Source organism: Henckelia pumila, unplaced genomic scaffold, assembly GCF_033568475.1.
Source record: "Henckelia pumila isolate YLH828 unplaced genomic scaffold, ASM3356847v2 CTG_461:::fragment_3, whole genome shotgun sequence".
Taxonomy (NCBI): domain Eukaryota; kingdom Viridiplantae; phylum Streptophyta; class Magnoliopsida; order Lamiales; family Gesneriaceae; genus Henckelia; species Henckelia pumila.
In genome coordinates, this window is record NW_027331831.1 from 3642573 (window position 1) to 3665788 (window position 23216).

Consider the following 23216-nt stretch of genomic DNA (forward strand, 5'->3'; position numbering starts at 1 on the left):
TATACATTGTAATCGAGTCATTCATGATAAAATATTATTTTTGAGGTCAAAATTGTTATTTTATATCATAAATATGAGTATGATTGACGGTGTGAGAGACTTGTCCTTAATTATTTTGTGTTTTTTTTTAATATATAAAAAGCAGTATGTATATATATATATTTATATATTTATTTATGGTATAAAAATCATTCATTTCCGTTTTATGTATTCAACAAATAAATAGCAAAGAGAGAGAGTTCAGTGGCCAGCAGAAATGGCTAGTCATGTAGCAGAGGAAGAAGCATGGAAATGTCCAAAACACCCCTCGAAGAGCCGGCGCAACGGCGTCTGCGCCACCTGCCTCCGCGAACGCCTCGGCAGCCTCTGCCCCGTCTGCGCTAACGTACGCCCATGCGGTTGCGTCTCCAACACCACCTCCGCCTCCTCCTCATCCTCCTCCTCCTTCTCCTTCTTCCACAACGGCGGCGACTTCAGCCACGCCTCTGAAGAACCGTCCTTCCGACGGTCCAGATCCGTCGCGATCCCCTTCCTCCGTTCCGCTAGCCGTCGGATCAGCACGCCGTCGTTCCTGAGGAAAATCGCGACGAAGAAGACGAAAGAGAGCTGCGAATTCGATCATGGCGGCAACAACAACGGCGAAAATATCGATCGCAACGACAGAATCAGAGACTTGGCGAGGGTGGTTACGAGATCGAGGTCGGTTAGCACGGGGACGAGTAAGGCGGCGGTGGCGCCAGGTGTCCAGAGATCCGACCTCATCTCTTCGCCGGCGAAGTGGAAGCTGTGGCATTTCCCGAGCCCAATGAAGGTTTTCCGGAGCTCCAAAACTACCAAGTTTATGGTTCAAGATCGATCACCTTTGCATAGGGGGTGATTTTTCGTGTTTTTTTTTTTTTTTTTTAATTTTTTTAAAAAAATTAAATTATATTTATCTTCCTTTTTTAGTACAGTGATTTTGGATGTTGATAACAGGCAGGATCACTGACTGAATAATGTTGAAGAATTAAGTAATGTTCTTGGATATACTGAGGAAATGAATATATATATATATCTAAAAACATGTTTTATTTTTCAAAAAAAATTGAGAATTATGAGAATGTTTTGTGGATGTGCGTGAGACAGATCCATCAATTTAAAAAGGGATAATAGCCAAAATAGTTTTGTAAGTTTATTGTTTTGTGATTTGATTCTGTAAGTATTTAATTTTGGGTTTTCGTCCTTTAAGTTTAGTTATATTTTGGTTTTTAGGTTTTTTTTCATTTTAGCAATGTTTTTTAATTTATAATCGGACCGGTAATTAAACCGATATAACTTAAAAAACGATACAACTGATTGAAATGTTTTAACCGGACAGTCGGATTGAAAAATCATTTATATAATATAATTAATAATATATTTTAAATTTTAAAAACCTAAAAAATTTATATAAATAAAAAAATGTATGTATTTATCGTAGTTTGAAAACTAATTAACTATATAAATATATTTAAAAAAATTGTAAACTTTAATATTAATAAATAGTATTTTTAACAAAGAAAAAATTTCAAATAATGATGTATATATATAATAAAATATTAAATTAAAATTTTAAAATAAAAAACTAATTTTTCAAAAAAATTGAAAAATTAATTTTTCGGTTCTTGATCAGTTTTGCCTGTTCAACCATTAAGACGATTTTTGGGAGTGTTTTTAATCAAATCAGTGATCGGTTTCGGATCGAACTGGTTGAACCAGTCGGTACAGTCCGATTTTGAAAACATAGAATTTAATCGTTGATGCCACAACAGACACACATCATCATTTTTCAGTGTCACTTAAGCATTTTTAGCTGTTACACCAGCATTTTCTGATGTCACGTCAACACTTTATGAAAAAATAACTAAAAACCAATTATAATTTAACTTATAGGATCAAAATCCAAAATTAAATACTTATAGGACCAAAACACAAAATAACATACTTATAAGGACCATTTTGACTATATAAATTAATTTCACTAATTGATATCGTCTCATTAGTATTAGTTTTTGTGCAAATCGTTTTGATATATAATGGATGATGATTGTTGATTAGGATTTGGGACTTTAAAGATTTAAAATATGATATGATATGATTACTACTATTATTAAATGTTACATGCCAATTATATATTATTCCACCCATAAAAAAATCATGAATAACAACCAAAATTGCCTTAAAAACATAAAAGTTATAATTTTACTTATGATGAGCTTAAAAAAGTTTTCTTTTTTATTCGTTGTTTTAAATGAACGTGACGATGGGCAAAAGGTAATCCGTTGTCTGTTTTATACTTGGAGAAATCTCAAGGTTTGAACTTTTCAAGATTTGGTAACTTCTTTGTTGAGTAATTATTTTTTGTCGAAAAAAATTTAGGTGTGAATGAAACTCCTAACACTACTATTAACAGCAATCGTTCACTTCGATTCCCAAGTGTCAAAATTAAATTGTTTAAATATGATTTTAGTCTTGGTCTCCAAAGATTTTAATCCTTATTTGGCAAAAAAATTTGAACTGCTGAAGAATTCTAATACTGTGAATTCTTAAATTTTACTAGAAATTATAATAATAATTATTATTATTATTTACCTAAATCAAGTCGTTTATTGTTCCAATGTTGTTCTGGTTATGATCTTGATTTAATATACACAAAATCTCATGTGAAACCGTTTTATATATCAATTTTATGAAACATGGCACCTATATGATTCGATCCAACCTGAATTTTTTTAAAAATATATTATTTTTATATCATAAATTTTATTTTTACTATAAATATGAATCGAGTCTTACATCACGAGTATAAATCCTTGAAATAAAACAATAGTACTGTTATACATAATAGAAAGAACCGTGTTGTAAGTTTTCGATTCCACCGAAACAATATATCGATGTACCCATAAAGTATGTAGTTATTGCATGAAAATGTTCAATTTGAATCTATAATCAAGAGCAAATCGTATAGCAATGAATTTATGAGCTGTGATACTAAACAATATCATTTTATTTTATCTCAACTAAAAACAAGTGGTTCCTAAAATGGGCAATTATTAAGGTGGTTTGATAATTAATGTTTTCATATAATTGATTATATTTCTTTAATATTGATGGGGTCACCTAGTCGACGTGCTTCTTGTGTCTTGTTTACTGTTTGTGGTGCTACAGAAAAAAGCTTGATGTGTGCACATGCATGGCTTGTCCCTTAATTATATGTATCTATTTAAATTCCTAGACAAAATGACACCGCAATTAGGTTGTATATCTTGTCTAATACAGTATCAATTTTGATGTATTATGAATATCATCACTTACATTTTCTATTAGCGGGTATTAATATCATATTAGTGGATTGTCACACATATAATGAATGTGATCCATAGAAAAAATAGATCGAATAACGTGTGTATATATATATATATATATATTAGTAGGTTTCTTGTGAGAAATATTGATCCGTTCAATATCTGCATTGAAACATAGCATTTTTGACATAAAAATAATATTTATATTGAGTCATGTCAGGTCGAAAATCTTTCTCATAAAATTGATATGTAAAATCTCTCAGATGAGTTTTATAATATATATTTAAAAAATTAAAATTAAAGTTATGAATATTTGAATTTGAAATGTCATGAAAAAATCTAGGATAGATTGAAAAACGTGGAATTTAGAGTTGTGTGGTTAAAAAGTTTTTTTTTTTTGGAGGAAAAAAAGAAAGAAACTTTACTATCATGTCAAAAGTTTGGTATTGTAGGTCAATTATAGTTTAGATTAAAGAACATGAAGACGAATTAAGTGATGATTTTAGCGCATAAAACAATGTCTCAAAACTCAAAAGGCCAAGGAATGAGATTGGAATTATTCGCATTTGTTTTGTAGCACATAGTCTATGGAGATCGATCGAATTGTTCAATGTAGAATACCGTTTATAACAAGAAGCTCTTTTTTGTACATTTGAAACCTTCCAAAAAAACTAACCAACTATTTAATTAGCTGGATATCCATACATCAAACCCCTCCACTCATCATATATATTTTGCATTTTCTTCACTAGCTAGACAACGTACACAAAAATTTGTGTGGAAAAAAAAAAGAGAGAAAAAAGATGAGTAGTTGCTTTTCGATACCTAAGACAAAATTCGCACAAGATGTGATTGTAGAGGAGTCGCCGGGAACATTGGACAACCCTAAACGAATCCTCATAGTTATGGACGCTCTAAGGGAATTTTCAATCGACATCCTCGAGTGGGTTTTCAGGAATTTCACTCTCAAAGAATGCTGCACTCTTACTATTTTGGGGATAATGCCCTGGCTCAACATCCCATGTACGTTATTTTTTTGTGTCAAAATTATTACTTTTCATTTTATGTATGAACCGAATTGATCCATTTCATGTATACAGATTCATGAGACTTGCATCACAAATGGAGACTTATTCATTATTATTTTTCTTGGTAGTGTCTTCAAAGACATGGAGTGACGTTTGGAGTATGAATCTGGAGAATTTGGACTGTATTCAAGAGAAAAGGGATGGCAAGAATGATCCCAAATGCCAAAAAGTTCAAAGTTTAATGGACCTCTGCGCAAAATATGGGGTATTGCATTCTGAAACCTTTCGACGTACCACATCAATTAAAATAGACAGTCGACCCTTCTTCAATGATTTATGACATTTAAATTTCCTTATTAAAAGAACATTTAAATTTCATTTATATGTTAAAAAGAATATCAAGAATATATAAATTAAACTCGACTTGCTGATCAATCACAAACACATGAGACGATAACTATGAGACGATAACATGAGACGATAGATTTCTAAGCATTAGTTTTTTGAGTTTTCTCTTTGTTTTTTCAGGTAATACCTGAGATCAGAACTGAAATGGGACATCCTTTGAGACTAGTTGTTGTCGAGCAAATCAGCAATCTTCATGCTACTTTGGTAGTATTTGATAGGTATATGATAACATAACTAGGAATGTAACTAAAAAGTTTCCACAAAAAATAATTTTAACCAAATATTAGGGAAATGACGTGCATAAAAATATTGATATTTAGGGAAGATGACTTGAAACCCCGTTAAAAAATTGGTGTACCAAATCTCTATTAATTTATGTGAGATTGATCGATATGATCCATATAAAGAACGTAAATTAATACTTTTTTTACATAAAAAATAGTGCTTTTTCATGGGGTTGGTCCATTAGAAAATTAGTCTAAAAAAATTAACGCATGAGTTTTTGTGTTTATTAAAATAGCTTGAAATCGATTTTTCCGAAGATAGTGCTCGAATCTTTTTGTCCATACAACAGGTACCATGATAGAAAGAACCTAGAATACTATGCAGGAAAGGTTTCTTGCAACTTGGTGGTGGTGAATGACAATGGAAGTGTCGATCTCATCAAGAAACACAAGCCGTTGGATCGCGAAGTACAAAGTAGTCCAGCTATTTAATTCAAATCTTATGCTCTACCTATGTCTCCAGATTGATACGTAAAATAAACACATCACTGGTGTATATATATGACAAATACATAGGTAGTGTTTGAGAGAGTTTTTATGAATCACTTATGAGCTTTTACTTGATAAAATTTTGAAATTTTGTTAAGAAAGTACTGATAAATACTTCCTAAAAACTCTCTCAAACACTACAAAAGGATGTAACACCAAATGATGTGTAAAATTCGTGAGCATCTCCAACATTCTGTACATTGTTCGATTTGGTGTAAGGTAGCTTCATTATATTAGTACGTGAAAAAAAAAAGGCCCTTTACTTCCACCCACAGAAATTATGGTTTCCTAAAAAATTAATTACCACTTATAACTATGAAGTCTCATATTTTCTTTTCTTCCTTTTTTTTTCAAATTCTAAAAGAAATTACCTTACCTTGAGCATAATAAAATTATTCGTAAGTTTTTATTATATTTAATAACCTAAAGATTTATTAAAAATAATAATTAATTAAGTCAAAAATCCATGAAATCTATGCACATGATTGTGCGCGCGCACATGGCTACTATGAATTACACTTTCGTTATTTTACAATTCGTGCGGATCCATATAAATGCCATCCGAAACTTTCATATGCAAAGTTGTTCATCACATTTTACTTCCACTAAATATACAGTACAGAAATACAAATCCCTCGATAGATGACAGTCTAGAAATATCACAATTTACAACAAAAACACTAAAGAAATTATATATAAAGCAAGCTGATTTCCCCCCCTAAAATTCCCAAAGGATCTAAAACCATTTCCGGGAACCAGCCAGCAAAAGAACAAGAGCATACACGTATACATTTAATACCAAGGCAGCATCCAAGACCTTATCTTGTCTGTTTGAAAGAGTTTTTCGAACAATGTTTCGCACAAACTTCATGAAACATTCAAAATTACAGATGATGAACTAGCTTGTCTTTAAAATACCTGTGCGTATTCTTACAAGACCCGGTCTTGAAAATCTGTTAATAATGTGGATGCCAAGGTGCTGATTTTCTTACCGGTTTCTCCTGCAATGCTCTTAAGAGAGGAAATATCTTGTTGTGCCTGAAAACCAACAAAACCAAGGAAGATAGATATATTGCAAAGAAACTGGAAACTATAGGAGGATAAAATTAACACGGAATAAATCAGATATATAACATGGGTGTTTAAAAACCACCTTTCCGTGAAGATTGAGCTCATGGGTGAATTGCCATACAAAGTTATATTTATACTTTTAACATGCCACCTCTCACCACGAATAATAAATATTTGGAATTAATGTCTATAAAAACTAAAGGCCTAAGACCAACATACTGAAATACGAAGTCTATGCACCAGGTTTTGGACCCATGACCCATCCATGGTTAGAAACCACTGGCACCAATGAGTTCATGAATCATGAGGTATGATCGCAATAGAATTCAAACTTTACAAAGGAATGAAAGCCATATGAAGAAATAATTTTGAAGCTAAACTCGCAGAAGAGAAAAATATATGAAGTCAAATTTTAGGAATATGCGTACAATTGGATATGTTGCTGATGTATGTATACCTGGAAAGATAGACGGTTGATAAGATCAGATGCAGTAAGATCCAAAGAATCACTTGTATCTCGACCAAAGAAATCAGCACTAGAGATTGATGATGAACCCTACAGTGCATCGAAAGAAATATGTTTAGAACTTTAGATTCTGTAAATATCTTCATTTTAAATCTTTCCAGCATTTTATGCGACATACTCAGCGATATCAATTAAATCCAATCATTTGTATTAAAATTCAGAATAGATTTTTTATTCCCAAAGCTTATGTATGCATAAGTTATAATCATATAAACATGACAAGCAAGAAATATAGAACCACAATGGACAACTAACTTGATGACCATTTGTCCACTCGAAGCTCCAACAAAATTAAAGAGCAGCATTAACATAAAAATTGTGGAATGCACTGAGAAGCCTAGACGATAGAGCTTGGGAAGCAAAAGAAAAACAATGATCCCCCACGGTGCACCCAATGATCAGAAACTGGAAAAGAAGATAAATGTAAGACTACATACAGAGAACTTCTGTAGCGAAATTGAAGAATCCAGGTCTTTGTTTTTGTTTTGAACACCGAAAAACTGAGCCGATGATATAGATTTTGCATTGGAAAACTTCTTCCGTGCTTCATCCGTTTCCTCTACCTGATGGATGGATACCAATGTGAGACTTAATTGTCATGAAAATATTTAATCAATCCTTAGAAGAAAAACAAAGTAATCTTATCAAAACTACAACCAGTGTCATTATCAAAAGCTTAATTAACATGCATGGAGCCATGTTTTACTCTTCAATTTTTTACGGAATTATAAGCAGGTTTGTTCCATTCAGCAATCATAAATTTTTCTGTAATTTTAGCAAGAACTAAAAAAACATCACTCAATATTTGATTGGTACAAGTCAAATGAGAGCAACTGAACATATTTTGTGGAATGGATATTGCATTTTATCTGTTTCCCTATAAGCAGAATATGCATTTCATGTTGAAGAGATAATCAACTAAATTAACAAACTTGTCACCCGTGATCCAGAAAATATTGATTCCTTCAGTTGCCAATGACAGTTTCTTACCTGAACTTTTGATGAAGTTGTGGTACCCTTCTTAGGAAGGCCAGTTTCCATCCCATAATCGGCAAAAAAGTTGGAGGATTTTGGTGGAGTTACATGGTTAATAACTCGAGCACCTCCAGAACCAATGTCTGTAGGCTGGTCACTGTCTGTAAACTCAAACCGAGATGGAAATGATGATCCAACTGTGGGGGTGCTACTATTTGATGAAGCAGCAGAATAAATGACCTTGGGTGGTTCTTCTGGCTTCTGCTCATAAAGGCTATCACTGGGCTAAAAACATGTAAAAAGCATTCGATTATTCAGTAGATAGAACATATGATTGTGATGGATAAGTAAAGAATATTCGACCATATCATACCAAAAATTCAAGAAATTACATTTACAGCATAAAGCTATATTTACCTTGGTAGTAAGTTTTCGAGCACCTAGACCCCCTGCCTTTCCAGGTTTTTTTGCACCAAGAGGCTTCTTAATTGTCGCCAAAGAAACAGTTTGAGAGGCTCTTGGAGAAGTATGAACCTCCGAAGTACCATTTTTTAGTGCACAATTATCCTTTGTAGCATTCTCTACAGCACTTCCTTTTGGGACTTTATTTATGTCATTGTTAAAATTTGAAATTTTGTTAGAAGGCCTTGATGACTGAGAAGCTATGGGTGATGTAGGTAAACCAGCCTCTTCAGCATTGCTTTTAGCAACTTCTTTTGCAAGTAATTGCCTATATAATTCGGCAGCCTTTGAGGTATATTTGGCATCTACCTTGCCTCCATCACTCCATCCGTGCTGATTGAAGAAAACTTGAGCGCGAGTATTTCCGCCGAAGCACATCAACTTCAACTGCTCAGGAGTCCAAGAATCCAAATTTGTTGACCTGCAATTAAAAAGTCAATTTCCACAAACCTACAAAAGAAAATCTCTTTGCAAGATAAAATCAATTTCTCAAGTACAAGTTAGATAAATGAAATGAACTCTCGGAAAGCATATCCAAATACGTTTAAAAGACACCGCATCACTCAAGCACATAAAAATTAAAATATGAGAGAGATATGACACTTTTAAAATAGAAAGCTGTAGCACAATTTCCATGTGCCAAACACCAATACTATTTTCTTTACAAAATTTAAAGTTAATCATGCTAAGCAGCCTGAAGATTCACAAGGTAAAGGAGTGTAGAGGAGAAAATATGACAATGCTATTGACACATATTCCTTCATTCTTTAACCCCAACATTTTTATTTTCTACTTAAAACTTTTCTCCTAATTTATCTCTTTATAATTAACACTTTCACGTTTGTTGTCCATCAGCCTGCATTCTGTACTACCTTTTCATCTTGGTGAGATGAACTTATGCTCATAGCATGGCTTCAATACCTGCACTAAGTTAATGAATTCTACATCTGCTCACAGAGATGTGATGAATGCGACGAAAGGTTCTCAAATGGAATTTTAAAAGGTTTAAGGATATGTCAAGCTATTTTTAAAATTTAACTTAGTAGCAACCTTAAAAACCTCAAAATTTATGAACAATATTGCCTATTTCACGTTATATGCTGGATTAAAGTGCTTGCATTGAATATACAAGGGAAAATAATCAAAAATGGACCGCATTGCATATGAAAAGAGGTGGGCAATGTAACGATCACATCTCTGACAATACAAAAATTACAGCTTGGTCAGTAACTTTGGCATGATCCCCAATCTAAAACTCTAGGCTCGTGGTGAGAGCTAGTCCGGATATTTCCATGACCGGATATTTTGAGATAAATAGGAACTCAATTTCACATTGGTAGTCGGGTATCCTTCAGTATTCGACTCATTGGCTCTTTGTAACATGCAAACCCCTTTCAAAAAGTTGGAATGCAGAATGAAATCGTAAACTGACATAAAAATCAAAACTCAAACCAGCAAATCAAGATATCAACGTCAAACAATGCGACAGTTGAAATTCAAATCGGTAAAAAGATCCACCTAACGAAGCTGATGTGCACACCGAGGCTTCGATGAACCGCCGAGCAATCAATACAAAGGAAGATCCCATACGTGACCGATGCCCAAGTCGGATTCTTCGCTTTGCAATCGAAACACATCTGAAATTGGATACATCAGCATCGAAACGAATGTCCAATAATAAAAAATAATAATAATTAAAAAAAAAAACAGCGCAGATCTGAATCAGATCTTGGTATTCCCGGTCAAAAATTGACAAATCGTGGTCCAAATATGTATATTAAAATAAAAAATACGCAAAGGACGAAGCAATTATCACCTTATTATCGGACTTCGCCTTGAGTTTGCGAAAAATTTGGTTCTTGTCATCGTAGTTGTCAAAAGCCATGGTTCACTGGAAAAATTTGCTTGCGTATCGAAAATTACTGATATGGATTCACAGAGTGTATGTATGCATTTGTGTGATTGACGATGAGAGGTTCCAAGAGAAAGAGAACCCGAAAGAAAATCGAGGGAGCTGAATCTTGTAGCCGTTAAATAGAAGAATCCCTTTCTGTACTATGTATATTTTTTACTTACGGAATACGGATGGATAAATAATAGGTAATATTGTCAAAATGATCCGATAAGTTTGCATATTTTGTGTTTTGGTCATGTAAGTATTTAATTTGTGTTTTGATCTTATAAGTTAAGTTATAATTGGTTTTTAGTACTTTCTTTATAGAGTCTTGACGTGACATCAGAAAATGCTGACGTGACAGATAAAAATGCTTAATTGGCATTGATAAATGATGATGTGTCTGTTGTGACATCAACAATTAAATGATATGTTTTTAAAACCGGACTGTACCGACCGGTTCAATCGGTTCGACCAGAAACCTGTCACTGATTTGATGCGAAACACTTCCAAAAATAGTTTTAATAGTTGAACCAGCAGAACTGATCAAAAACCGGAAAATTGGTTTTTCGATTTTTAAAAAAAAAAATTAGTTTTTTTATTTTAAAACTTTAATTTAATATTTTATTATATATATACATGATTATTTAAAAAATTTTCTTGGTTAAAAATATTATTTATTAATATTAGAGTTTATAATTTTTTTTGAATATATTTATATAATTATTTAATTTTCAAACTATGATAACTATATATAATTTTATATTTATATACATTTTTTAAGTTTTTAAAATTTAAAATATATTATTAATTATATTATATTATATAAACGGTTTTCCGATCCGACCGTCCAGTTAAAACAGTTCAACCAGTTGGATCGTTTTTTAAGTTAGATCGGTTTGATCATTGGTCCGATTATAAAAACATTGCTTAAATGAAAAAGAATTAAAAACAAAATATAACTAAAATTAAGGACCAAAACACAAAATTGAATACTTACAAAACTAAATCACATAACAAGCAAACTTACGGAACTATTTTGACTATTATCCCTAAATAATAATAATAGCATAACAAGAAATTTATTTCATTAATTCTGTCGTGAATTTATTACTATTATTATTGGGCCTTGAGATTTTTTGGGCCCAACTCAAATAATAGATTGCATTTTGTTTTTATTTTTTTAAACAGTTTTTCAAAACTAAATTTGCTAAATATATGTGTACTCAACTATGGAATAAAAGATAAATAATATATCATATATTTAAAATATTTATTTATGATATATAAAATATTGTTAAAAGAAATTGGATTGATACGTTAAAAAGTCCGATCACAATAGGAGTATTCTAGTTTCTATAATTTATGTTGGCGATTGATTACAATTTGATGATTTTCCTTCTATTCTCTTGCTCAATTCCATTTCCTATCGTCAAACTTTTACCACAAACTCTTCTCTTGCTCAATACCCTTTCCTATAGTCAAACTTTCACCATAAAATTTCTTATCGTGGTACAATTAATTATATATGAAAAAACTCGAGTGCATAAAAATGCAATATATTGTGAATGATTTTTTTTTTCTATCTGTATATAACAATATATATGGGAAGATATGATATTAAACACATCCAAGACCCTCCAAATCCTTTTAGATATCCTCCCATCCCTTCAAATGTACTATATGTGCCTCAAGCAGTCAAGCTCTGACTCCCAAGTCCCAGCTCGACCCCTACTTGGGAGCTCGGTCCACATTTGGGATGCTCTCTGGATCCTATATTCACACCACCAAACCCTGTGCCCGAGCACAAAACCTCGCCTATGTAGCTCGGCCTCTTTCCAAGATCTATTGGAAATCACATCATCATTGTCCAGGCACCTCAGGTCAACCTCACCTGAGCCCGAGATCATACTTCAACCTCTCTGATATCCCGAAAAGCCGAAGGCTATCATATAACCCAGGATAGAGGTATGGTTTCCCGGGTTCCGGGGATGGGGATCACAGGTCGGAGGTGAATATTCCTGAAAGGTAATATCGGGATATCGAAGTCCATGAAGAGCAAGGCAAGACAAGGATGAGAGGCAGGGTGAAGGTCCAAGCCCAAACTGATCATCACAGAAGAACAAGTCAAGAAAGAGAGCTATGACCTTTTTCCTTCCCACATTTCCAAGGTCGAGATGAAGTGCCCGGGTAAGGAAGAGTGACCGCTTAATTTGGTATTTACTAACAATTGCACTAGGTCAAGTAATAGTAAAGTGAACAGAGAGACCAAGTATCGATCCCACAGGGACTGTAGTCAATTTTCAAGAATTAATTATTTTACTTAATCTAGACAAAATAATAAAACGAGTGCTAAGAATTAAATAAAAAATTAATTACTAAAATAAAATAAGAATTAAAATAGAAGAAGAATAAATTCTAATTTATTTAACAGTCTATTTCTAGAATAGTTAAACCTATTCAAGTTATGACGGATTAATTTTCATAATTCTAATCAAACATGAATGCATTCAATATTTGTGATAATTTAGTTTTCACCTAAAATCGCATACTGAAACCGAATATTATTTCTAGTCGGTTTAACCATATGTCAATTGTTGGAGAGATCGAAATCAATTCCTCATCTATCGACTCAGAATCAATTAACATGCAAATAAATAATTGATCAGGTTTTTTCACAAGAACAAAATATAAATCCAACAATCAATAATTTGAAAAAATATCTAAAAATCCCAAATCAAAATCCACATGTTCGACATAAAATTGTTCGGCCCAATCTCGCCGTCTTGGTTGAAGAAAAGCAATCAATAATTGAAAATAATAATTCAAAAATAAAAAAAAGAAGAAACAAGAAACAAGAATGAAGTGTCTTCAATCTCCAATCTCCCACGCCCTAGCAGCCTCATGATCTCTGCGTTTTTGAACCCCAAATCTGCTCTTTTATCTTTTATTTATATGGCTTGAAAATCCCATAAAATAAAGCCCGGCAAATCAATGATTTTAATTTTCAAAAATTCTATTTTTTCTGATTCTGCGACATGCACGGACCCTGGATAAGGGTCCGTGCATTAAACTGGAACGCCGATTTTTTTACGAATATGAACGGACCCTTATCAAGACCCATACATGGGGTCCGTGCATACCTCTCTACAAGAGTGCAGTTTTCTTAAAAAATTAATATCTCGAGTTCTAGCCGTCGGATCAAGCCGAAATTTGGACAACAACTTTAAAGCATCTTGAATTTAAATTTGAACGGTGGAGACCGGATTTGGATCTTTCTAGAATTATAAATAGATTTTGACCATTGCTGCTCCATAATTCATGCTTGCGGGACTCTTCTCTTGCTCCAAAAATAATGATTTCTTCAATATTTCTACAAAAATCAACCCGAAGAGTGAAATGCACACACATGCAATAAATCATGAATAAAACTTATAAAACACTATGAATGCATGCAAAATAAATATAAAAAACAACACCAAAATATGCACACAAAATGCACTTATCAAAGAGTAAGAGCCCCGATCGAGGCGAAGGGCCCGGGTAGGAAGTAAGGAGAACTTACGGTATCGGATAATCAAGTAAAAGCAATGATGCACAAACATGGACACCATCTGGGAATTACAGAGGAGCAATGATGCACAAGCATGGTCACCATCTGGGAATTGCAGAGGAACAATGATGCACAAGCATGGACACCATCCGGGAACTGCAGAGGAGCAATGATACACAAGCATGGTGTAAGGCCCGGGATTATTTAATTTTAATCCGAGAATATTTAATTTGGGAATATTTAGAGTTTAGAATTAAATTCTAATATTCTTAAATGAATAAGGATTGAAATTGAATTAAATCGCTTTTTCGGGGATTGAATTGCAAATAGCCAAAAGTTCAGAGACTAAACTGTAATTTGGCTAAGATATATCTCAACTTACCTTTAATATATCTGATTCCAACGTGTATCATCAGAAAAGAAAGGAAGGAAAAGCAGAGAAATCGATTTCACCCTCCAAGACACCATTTTCATCCGTAAAAGCTCTAATATCTTTTGATCCGACCGTCAGAATTTCGAAAGAAATATATATCTGCGATCATCGCTCCGATACCTTCGTTTTGGTACAAGTTTCATTCACTTTTCTCAGATTTTATTTTTGTGTTGAAGATGGGTTGTTCTTATTTCTGATTATATATGGGATTGGGCTAGTACTGATTACGTATTCGCAAACAATTCGGAAAAAGACTGTCATTTGGATTTTATATGAATTATTGAAGCAAATGCGAAATTCTTCCTTTTATGATATGTTGCTGGATGTGTATATATATATTGAAGATTATGGTTGGTATAGCTTAGTAGATTGATTGTGATATTGGTTCGGATTGCCGGTTTTTAGCCGTTATGCCGTCGATTCGAAAAATGTCAAGACTTTGCTATTGTTGATTGAAAGAAGTATGGTTTGAGTTGTATCTGATCTTGTTAGTCACATGCCATTTCTCAACTTTATATCGAAGTGCCGACTCGAGATCTTTGATTCGAACCGAGAAGGATTTGAAGAAGGTTTGAAGTTGTTGCATTGAACAAGTAGCCATGACTTGAGCAGATTTTAATATATGTTCATCATGTTATGTTTTCAGATTTGAAGCATTGTCAGACTCGACGTTGAAAGGTATAAATGACAGCTAATCCAGATGGGATAGAACACTCGAAATATCTATTGTTTCGAGTATTCCCTTGTCAATCACATACTTGATTGCTTATGTACCTTATGTGATTACGTGATTATGTTGCTTTGTTTGCTTATGTGATGAGATGTTCAAGTTGTTTTATCGTATTTAATGCATACAGATTATGTTGCATTCATCTTGAACTTCAGCCTGAAAAGCACAGAGGGTTGAAAGACCTAGAGTGCATATGACATTTGGAGGGTTGTAGTTGAGTGGCACGGAATGTAGACTTACTTCCAGAGCCAGAAGACTCACTATAGTTGCACCAAAGTCAGAGGAAATAAAGTATTTGACTTCACCTCGATTGGGTGAGTTGGTGTGCGTTGAAGATTTTATTTCCTCGGGATCCCAAGAACTTATATTCTATTGATATCAGCTTGATAGCCTCTTTTAGCATATGCATTGCATTCACGTTTATTATCTTGCCCTTTATGTTGTTTATACTGGGATTATATTCTCACCGGAGGTATCCGGCTATTGCTTTGTTTTGTATGTGTGCATGGCAATAGGTGGGGCATGAGCTGGTCAGAAAAGACAGGGATAGCTCGAGATAGAGTCTTAGCATGTGTGGACACGGGTTTTAGCAGAATGTCTTGTACTTTGAATTGATGAACCATGTTAGAAATGATACAAGAACGTTGTATATTGTTGTTGAATACATAATAGATTGTGTATCATGTGTATGGGAGTTTATATGATGATATGAGATAGCATCTATATTATTTTGTAGCTTGTACAAGACTAGATGTTTTTATGTTCGAACTTTGACAGCAATATGTTTGCAGCAGAATTTCCAAAATTTGGAGCCCGCTCGATTGGGTGAATTTCACCGATCGAGCGAGGCCTGTATTTTACAAACAGAGAAATCGATTTTTCTTGCCCGCTCGATCGTTTGAAGTTCACCGATCGAGCGAGGCCAAATATACCTTGGACCCGAGAGGAACAATGATGCACAAGCATGTGCACTATCCGGGAACTAAAGAGCAATGATGCACAAGTATGGGCACCATCCGGGAATTGCGGAGGAGTCCCTCCATTCCAAGGTCCTATAAATTCCCCACGACCAGGTATAACAAAGTGAGGTCAAATTCTGATTTTACTTATACTCTACACATTTTGATTTTCTAGACTATATATTTTGTTTTACTGATTTAAACATCGGAGTGGTCACGTCAAAAACTTTCCGACGCCCCACTAACGTGCTTTTCGTTTAAGTGTGTGCAGAGCTTGTAACGCAAAGTACTCACCATCCATCCATTAGGCCTATATCTGTCAAAACCTTCCCAACACCTGCCCGAGCAATCGCCAACCCGACTACTCGATTGTGCCTGTGCATCATCACCCTCTTTTCCATTTAGTGCATTTACATCATTCTAATATCTATGAATTAAGTGAGTCGATTTCTTCTTCATCATTCTACTAGTTCCTCTCGACAGGAGTTTAATCATCTACTTCACTGTCCACTCACCCATCTCATATTAATGATAATCCACATTTCTCCCATGATGAAAGTCAACTAATCTTGTAGCTTTAAATCGGATCCATCTCCTCTAAGGTCGGGTAACCCCAAACTCGACATCTTACCTCAGCCCACACATAAAACCCAGTTCGAATTCAATGCAACTCGATTAATCAGCCCATGCCTAAAACCCAGTTCGAATTCAATCCAACTTGATTAATGTTTTGCCAACCCACCGGGGTATGAGTGGAAAATTCATGAAACTCAACAAGGTCGGTAGTTGATTTACATGACCATAATGAAACAAAATGTACTTACATTTGAATGCTTGACATTTACTGAAAGATCATGTTGTGCACATGTCTTTTAAATTATTTTCTTATTACATTCGATTTCTATCTTTGGAGTTTTGCCTTTCTTAGACAAGTGTTAAAGTTGGTAATATTGATTAAATCTGATACGAAATATTCAATATCTAATGATATTTTGTTTCCCTGATATGTAGGTTCTTATTTATGAAAACAATTTGAAGTTCTATTTAAAGGAGTGCATAGGATCGATCAAAGAAGACAATCAAGAGAGAAAAGAGTGAAATATAGAGAGCAAAATACATAGAGAAAGTACTGAAAAAATTCTAAAGTATTGAAGATCAATCGTTGAAGAATTTCTGAAGTGTTCATCGCTACTACACTGTGTTGCCGAGTAGTGTTGGAAACACTGAAGAACACACGAGTGAAGTGTTGTTCAGAAAGTGTTTCTTTGGTTTTTGTTTTTTGGCTTAGTAATTCCTATTGATGTTTTATTCTAGTTCTTACTAGTTTTTAGGAAGTCTTTTATTTTCTCAATTTGTTGAGAAAAATAGTTTTTCATAAAACAATCACTAGTTGGTTTTTGTAAACTGATTTTATTTTTCTAGTGATTATTTCGCCATGAGGCATCGCGCAAGTACTTGATACTTGTGCATAATTATCTGTGTTATTGTTTACTTTTTCTATTAGTTAAATAATCTCTTGCACAGTGTTATCATGAAGTGTTGACAACACTAACAGATAACACTCACTCAAAAAGTTTTCTGGTATTTCTGTGATTTTAGACTGTCCAAACCTAACAAGTGGCATCAGAGACATTCACTTGACGATACTAAGTGTGATTCTGTTTTTGTGTTTGACATGAGATCACAATGGAAATACCTTATTCAGGAACTGCTCAACGTCCTCCAACCTTGGATGGATCCAACTATGCTATCTGGAGAGTCAGGATGCGTGTTTACATCAAATCGATTGATTAAAGGGCATGGCAACGTGTGCTACAAAGCTGGAATCCACCAAGAAGAACTGATGGAGAAGGAGACTTTCCACTCAAACCAGAAACGGAATGGAATGCCGAAGAAACTGCTGCTTCGAATATGAACAACAAAGCCCTTAATGCTATTTTCACTGCTCTTGATTCTAATATGTTTTCTCTGGTCACTAATTGTGTTTGTGCTAAACAGGCCTGGGAAAAACTTTAAATGCACTGTGAAGGATCCGATAGTGTGCGTCGAACCAAAAGAAGGATTCTCACTACTCAGTTTGAAAATCTGAGAATGGAAGAAAGTGAGACGATTGATAATTATGAACGCCGCTTGAGGAAGATTGAAAATGAGGCAATTGATCTTGGTGATGCTATTTTGAATGAATGATTTGTGAGCAAAGTGTTGAGATCACTGCCTGAAAGATTTCAAATGAAGATTTGTGCAATTGATGAATCAAAAGACACATCAATTCTGGGATTGGATGAATTGATGAGTTCACTACGAACATATGAGTTGGAGATGAATGTAGGGAAAAAGGACAAAGGTAAGTCTATTGCACTTCAAGTTTCTAACGACTCATATAATGATTTTGTTGATTTGACACAGGGAGTAAACGAGTCTGATCTAGGAGATGATTCCATTACCTTTCTTACCAAACAATTTGGTACCTATTTGAAAAGGATGAGAGATTCAAAGAAACCTGGTCAGAATCCCAAAGTTTTAAATACTCCTGCTGTTGGAAAACCCTTAAGAATCGGTGGACCAGAACAGAATACCATCCCATCAAAGAGTCAAAATCGATTTCAGAATGAAGGAAAAACCTTGAATAACTCAAAGAGGTTTGAGTCTGTGAAGTGTCATGAGTGCACTGGCTTCGGTCACTTTGCTAATGAGTGTCCAACCAGACTTCGCAAAGGAATGAGTGCTTCCCTAAGTGATGATGAAGATGAGGAAGGTACAGAACAAGGAGATGATGAGACTCACAATGCACTGTTAGTTCTAGTACAGCAGAAAAATAGTATTGTCACAGGTGTCCCAACACTTGGTCACAACACTGACCAAAAGTTATTCTGTCTGAATGCATCTGTTTCTGGAGACTCAAATCAGGAAGCTGGTGAAGTAGAACTTTCTTGGGATAATGCTCAGAAGATGTATGAAGAATTGTATAATGATTGGATAGTAAGGAACAAGTCAAATTCTGCTTTAACAAAGGAGAACAGTGAATTAAAAGCTTCAGTGGCTAGACTTGAAGTTGTTTTGAGCAAGAAGGATTTAGAATTTGGCAAGGTTAAAGAAGAGCTTGGAAGAGCCAATGCAACTCTTGCAAAGTTTAATTCGAGCAAGACCAAGCTGGATTCAATTCTGATAGAGCTGGTCTAGGCTTTCATAATAGCAAGTTTGAAGAAGGGGAGTCATCAAAAACTATTTTTGTCAAGGAGAACAATAACTCTGTTAAGAATCCAACTGTAATTCCAAAAGAAAAACCAATTCCTTTGAAGACACAAGCTCCTGTTCAAAGGAAAAATCAAAGGAAGCGTAGGTTTGTTTGCCATTACTGTCACAAGCAAGGTCACATCAAGCCTTACTGTTTCAAACTCAGGTATGACTATATGTACTGGAATTCCAGGCAAGAGCTGTCATCAGTGTTGCCAACACTGAACCAGAACACTTCCAGGAGGAAAAATACTGAGAAAAAGGTTTGGGTACCAAAAGCTAAATCCAGTTGTAATGTTGTTTATACTTCCTTGAAAACTAATGTTGCAGGTCATTGGTACTTCGACAGTGGCAGTTCACGCCACATGACAGGATTGAAGAAGTATCTTTCTGACTATGTTGAACAGGATAAAGGAAAAGTGACTTATGGAGGATGAACTAATGGAAAGATTGTTGAAAAAGGCACATTGAATGTAGAAGGACTGCCTAAGCTTCACAATGTTCTACATACTGAAGGATTAAATGCTAATCTTATTAGCATTAGTCAACTTTGTGATGATGATCTTTATGTTAAATTTGATAAGAATCTATGTCAAGTATTTGATAAAAGTAACTCTTGTGTTTTGACAGGAACTAGATCATCGGACAACTGTTATCAACTTGGAGAAGAAATTGCTTGTAAATTCACCAAGGTTGATGATTTGAATTTGTGGCATCAAAAGTTAGGACATGCTAACTTCAAAGCTCTGAAGAAACTGAGCAAGTATGAAGCTGTTCGTGGGATGCCAAATTTGACTTCTGGAGTTCCATACGTGTGTGGAGACTGTAAAAAATGTAAGCAAACTCGTGTGTCACATCCAGTGTTACAACACTATGAGACAACACGATGTCTTGAACTCTTACACATGGATTTAATGGGACCTATGGAGGTTGAAAGCTGTGGAGGTAAGAATTATTCATTTGTATGTGTTGATGACTTTTCAAGGTACTCATGGGTAAGTTTTTTAAGAGAAAAGTCTGAGACTTTCGATTCTTTCAAAAAATTGATAAAGCAGATCACTAATCTGTTTGCTTTGAAGGTTATCGGGATTCGAACTGACCATGGTAAGGAATTTGAAAACTTATTGTTTGAGCAATTCTGTGAAAATGAAGAAATATCACATGAATATTCAGCACCAAAGGCACCTCAACAGAATGGCATTGCCGAAAGGAAAAACAGAACCCTCCAAGAGATGACAAGGGTTATGTTAAGCTCAAAAAATATTGCAAAAAAATTTTGGGCTGAGGCTTTAAATACTGCTTGTCACATATCCAATAGGGTGTATTTAAGGAAAAGTTCTACTATGACTTTCTATGAAATTCTCATGGGAAAGAGGCCTAACCTTAAATATTTTCATATTTTTGGATGCATATGTTATGTTTTGAATGACAGGATGTAGTTGGCTAAGTTTGATTCAAAAAGCGATAAGTGTTTATTTCTTGGATATGCTTTGAATAGTCGAGCTTATCGTGTGTTTAACTTGAGAACTAGAACTATCATTGAATCTATTAACGTGGTATTTGATGATTATGCAGATCTGAAAGGGAAAACAATTGAAGACCATATTGATGATCTGCTAGATACTGTTGCTCCACAGACTGATTCCAGTGTTGTCAATAGTGTTGTCCCACCTGAAAAATCACCCAGCACAACACTGAGTCCAACACTGACTATGAATGAACAGAATACAGAAGATCAGGATGATTTTGAAGATGAAATACAAGATGCTGGACATGATGTACCTAGCAAAATTCAGAAAAACCATCATACTTCACAAATCATAGGAGATGCACAAGGAAGGATGCAGACCCGAAGAAACAAAAAAGTTGATTATCGAAAGATGAGCGGGTTAGTGTGCATGACTTCCGCATACTCTCAGGTAAGACATTCTTGCTTTGTGTCTAGTATTGAACCAAAAAATATTGGTGAAGCTTTAAAAGACGAGTTTTGGGTCAATGCTATGCATGATGAACTTGAACAATTTGTTAAGAATGATGTGTGGATCTTAGTTCCTCCACCTGATCATAGTAATATCATTGGAACAAAGTGGATTTTTAAGAACAAAACTGATGAATCAGGAAATATTGTAAGAAACAAAGCTAGATTAGTAGCTCAAGGGTATACACAAGTTGAGGGGGTGGACTTTGATGAAACCTTTGCACCTGTAGCCCGAATAGAGTCTGTTAGATTACTGTTAGCTATTGTTTGTCACATGAAGATGAAACTTTTTCAAATGGATGTCAAAAGCGCATTTTTGAATGGAATTTTGAATGAAGAAGTTTATGTAAGACAACCAAAGGGATTTGAAGATCCAAATCATTTTGATCATGTTTATAAGTTGAAGAAGGCCTTATATGGATTGAAACAAGCACCTCTTGCTTGGTATGGAAGGCTCACGGAATATTTGCTTGACATTGGATTCAAAAGAGGTGAGGTAGACTGAAACGACCCTAACTCTATAAATATAAATAAATATATATATATATATATATATATGCGAAATTTTTTTTTTATTTACTTACTATGTAAAAATATGTACATACATGCCCATACATATATGCACAAAATAAGTAGTTTTTAAAAATAAATAACTTGAATAAAATAATGCAACAATTCGAAAATTTAATATTGCATAAATTAAATATCTGAGTCATGCATTTAATAAAATACTGACAATAACAAAATAAATTAAAGTTTACATGCACTGAAAATATTTAAATAAAAACATACAATAGTGTCAATTACTGAAAATAAATAAAAATGTATAACATGATAAAATATTCGAAACATGCATATAGACTCAGACAACGGTCACGGGGTCACTGCATGTCCGCTCATAGGTCATCGCCGCCGGTGGGTACTACATCCTCCTCTACGTACTCACCTGCACCATATCAGTGTAGTGAGCCTAGAGGCCCAACATGCTAACATAACAAGGGTTTAAAATAATTTAAATCACTTTAATACTAATACATAACATATACATGAATGAGCATGCTTAAAAATATCATGAACATAACATAAACTTTAATTAGACTTGAATATCATAATAATACATAAACATTGTTGAGCAAAGTATTTTCTAACCTCGAAAGGTCGTATCCATAATGTAACCATACATATATTAAATACTGATCAGCGTGATAAACCAACGTACGTGGCGGTGACGAATCACCTCTTAAATTGGCAGTAAACTGCCCTTCAATAGTTCACATATGGGGACGAATCCCCCTTAAATTGTCACACTACTTCAACTTCCAACATAAAATTATTTTCTTATGTTCAACCTTAGACATTAAATCATGCATAAAAATTATTTCATGAATGCATGTACTTAAATAAAATGTGTGTCCTTCATATATATTTAATTTAATTTCATACTAACATATAAATACTAAAAATAACTTCCATGCATATAAATAATTAAATATATATTCAGGACACATGCAATTTCTCATGGGTTGTACTGAACTGCTGGCCCTAACACTCAAGCCCTAATTTCTTAAATTCTGGCCTATTAACACTGAGACTGGCCCATTAACATACTTAAGCCCATTAACACATTTCTAAGCCCAATAAAATTTTCTGGCCCAATAACACTCTATTCTGGCCCAATGGGCCCAAAAGCCCAAAGATTGACCCAATAATTTCCATGGGCTCTAAAGCCCATAAAAATTTAGTGGACTAACTTAAATTAATTATTTAAGCCCACTAAGAAAATTAAATATAGCCCATTAATTTAATTAAACTAATTAGCCCAATTAAACACTTAAACTCATTAATTAACTTAAAAATAAAATATCCGAG

General features: G+C 34.1%; 2 protein-coding genes across 2 annotated transcripts; one reads left to right on the forward strand and one right to left on the reverse strand.

Moving 5' to 3' along the window:
- Positions 1–210: 210 nt before the first annotated feature.
- On the forward strand, positions 211–1065 carry LOC140872306 (uncharacterized). The gene has a single exon (XM_073275127.1). The coding sequence runs from the start codon at positions 257–259 to the stop codon at positions 875–877; it is 621 nt and encodes a 206-aa protein (XP_073131228.1). The 5' UTR covers positions 211–256; the 3' UTR covers positions 878–1065.
- A 5077-nt stretch (positions 1066–6142) lies between these two features.
- On the reverse strand, positions 6143–10598 carry LOC140871692 (probable ADP-ribosylation factor GTPase-activating protein AGD8). Its single transcript, XM_073274340.1, has 7 exons — positions 10383–10598; positions 10085–10203; positions 8522–8987; positions 8120–8389; positions 7567–7692; positions 7061–7159; positions 6143–6570 (listed from the first exon to the last, which is right to left on the reverse strand). The coding sequence occupies exons 1-7, from the start codon at positions 10449–10451 to the stop codon at positions 6463–6465; spliced, it is 1257 nt and encodes a 418-aa protein (XP_073130441.1). The 5' UTR covers positions 10452–10598; the 3' UTR covers positions 6143–6462.
- Between the last annotated feature and the right edge of the window lie 12618 nt (positions 10599–23216).

Coding starts and splice junctions, on each gene's coding strand:
- LOC140871692 (XM_073274340.1), bottom strand. CDS start 10,451: ATGGCTTTTGACAACTACGATGACAAGAACCAAATTTTTCGCAAACTC. Junction 8,988..10,084: donor GTGCACATCAGCTTCGTTAG/GTGGATCTTTTT, acceptor TTTTAATTGCAG/GTCAACAAATTTGGATTCTT. Junction 8,390..8,521: donor CTCGAAAACTTACTACCAAG/GTAAATATAGCT, acceptor ACATGTTTTTAG/CCCAGTGATAGCCTTTATGA.
- LOC140872306 (XM_073275127.1), top strand. CDS start 257: ATGGCTAGTCATGTAGCAGAGGAAGAAGCATGGAAATGTCCAAAACAC.